This window comes from Orycteropus afer, unplaced genomic scaffold, assembly GCF_000298275.1.
Source record: "Orycteropus afer afer isolate SDZICR_OR568_19922 unplaced genomic scaffold, OryAfe1.0 scaffold00541, whole genome shotgun sequence".
Classification (NCBI taxonomy): Eukaryota; Metazoa; Chordata; class Mammalia; order Tubulidentata; family Orycteropodidae; genus Orycteropus; species Orycteropus afer.
Window position 1 is genome coordinate 1,486,510 of NW_006922128.1, and position 1,086 is coordinate 1,487,595.

Consider the following 1,086-nt stretch of genomic DNA (forward strand, 5'->3'; position numbering starts at 1 on the left):
GCAGACCAGGCAGGGGCAGAGGCCTGTAGAGAGAGGCTGACAACAACCCACGGAACGGGGATGGGGGACCCAGGAGGAGACTGCACGGCAGGAGTCCACACCGTCACTGAGGAAAATCACCAGAGACAGCTCCAGTCCTGCCCGCGAGTCCACCCTGGCGGCCAGTGATAACTGCTCCCGTGGTGGACACACACGGCTTTAACACTGAAGCGCCCTTGTATTTCCTCTCTAGTCCATGCCTAAGACTTCAGAAAACCCAAGGACCTGCGCAACCCTATTTCAATAGAATGACTTCCCTGCGTCCATGGAAAACCTGCGACTCTTAAGCCTCACTGAACAGAGGTGGCCCCAGGAAGAGCCAGGTGACACACAGCCTAAGCAAAGGGGGAAATTAAGCACCTGTGCTGCAGAACTCTCCAGACCATCGAAGCCGAGAGGGATTGAGGCTACAAGACCCCTTCTCCACCCTCCTTGCCATCGGCGAAGGACAAGAGCAGTCTGTGGTGCCTTCCGGGTGGTCCTGTCCCCTTAACCTGGAGCCCAGGCTGGCCTCTCAACTCCCTGGACCAGTGTGGCCAGTGAGTTCCAGAGCCCACCATGCCCTCTGGGAGATGAGAGACCACTGGGGCAGGTGCGTTATAGTGCCCCAGCCACAGTGTCCCTGGCCATCTGGCCCTTACCCACCGTCAGGACAGCACTAGAATGCACTAGAATCCAAGAGCAGCTCCATGAAACAGCCCAGATGGAGTCTCGAGGCCCCTTTTCTAGGTGACGGAGGGACTGACGGACTGCTAGAAGCTACAGCGACACACAACACGTTAACACTCAACAGGCACAAAACGGCCCTGTTTTTAATGTTTTTTGCATTTAGAGATTTTAAAATATTACTTCTGTCGCTGTCGGAGGTCAGTCCTTGCTTTCCTCTCAGCTCCCTCCGTCTCCTACCAGGCAGCTGGCTGTCACACACATATCTGTGTGACTGTTGAAGGGGAGCCGTGTCAGACACACGGACCATGAACGGTGGCTGGGCGGTCCGAGTCTGATCCCTCCTATGTCTGTGCCGAGACCGTTTTCTAGATGGATGAG

General features: G+C 56.0%; 1 protein-coding gene across 1 annotated transcript in view; it reads right to left on the reverse strand.

The window, feature by feature from the left end:
- Nucleotides 1-1,086, reverse strand: part of MARCHF6 (membrane associated ring-CH-type finger 6) — a 57,991-nt gene that overhangs the window by 44,417 nt on the left and 12,488 nt on the right. The window contains exon 5 of the mRNA XM_007955811.1: nt 52-106. Coding sequence (XP_007954002.1) covers nt 52-106 — 55 coding nt within the window. The remainder of the gene's footprint in view (nt 1-51; nt 107-1,086) is intronic.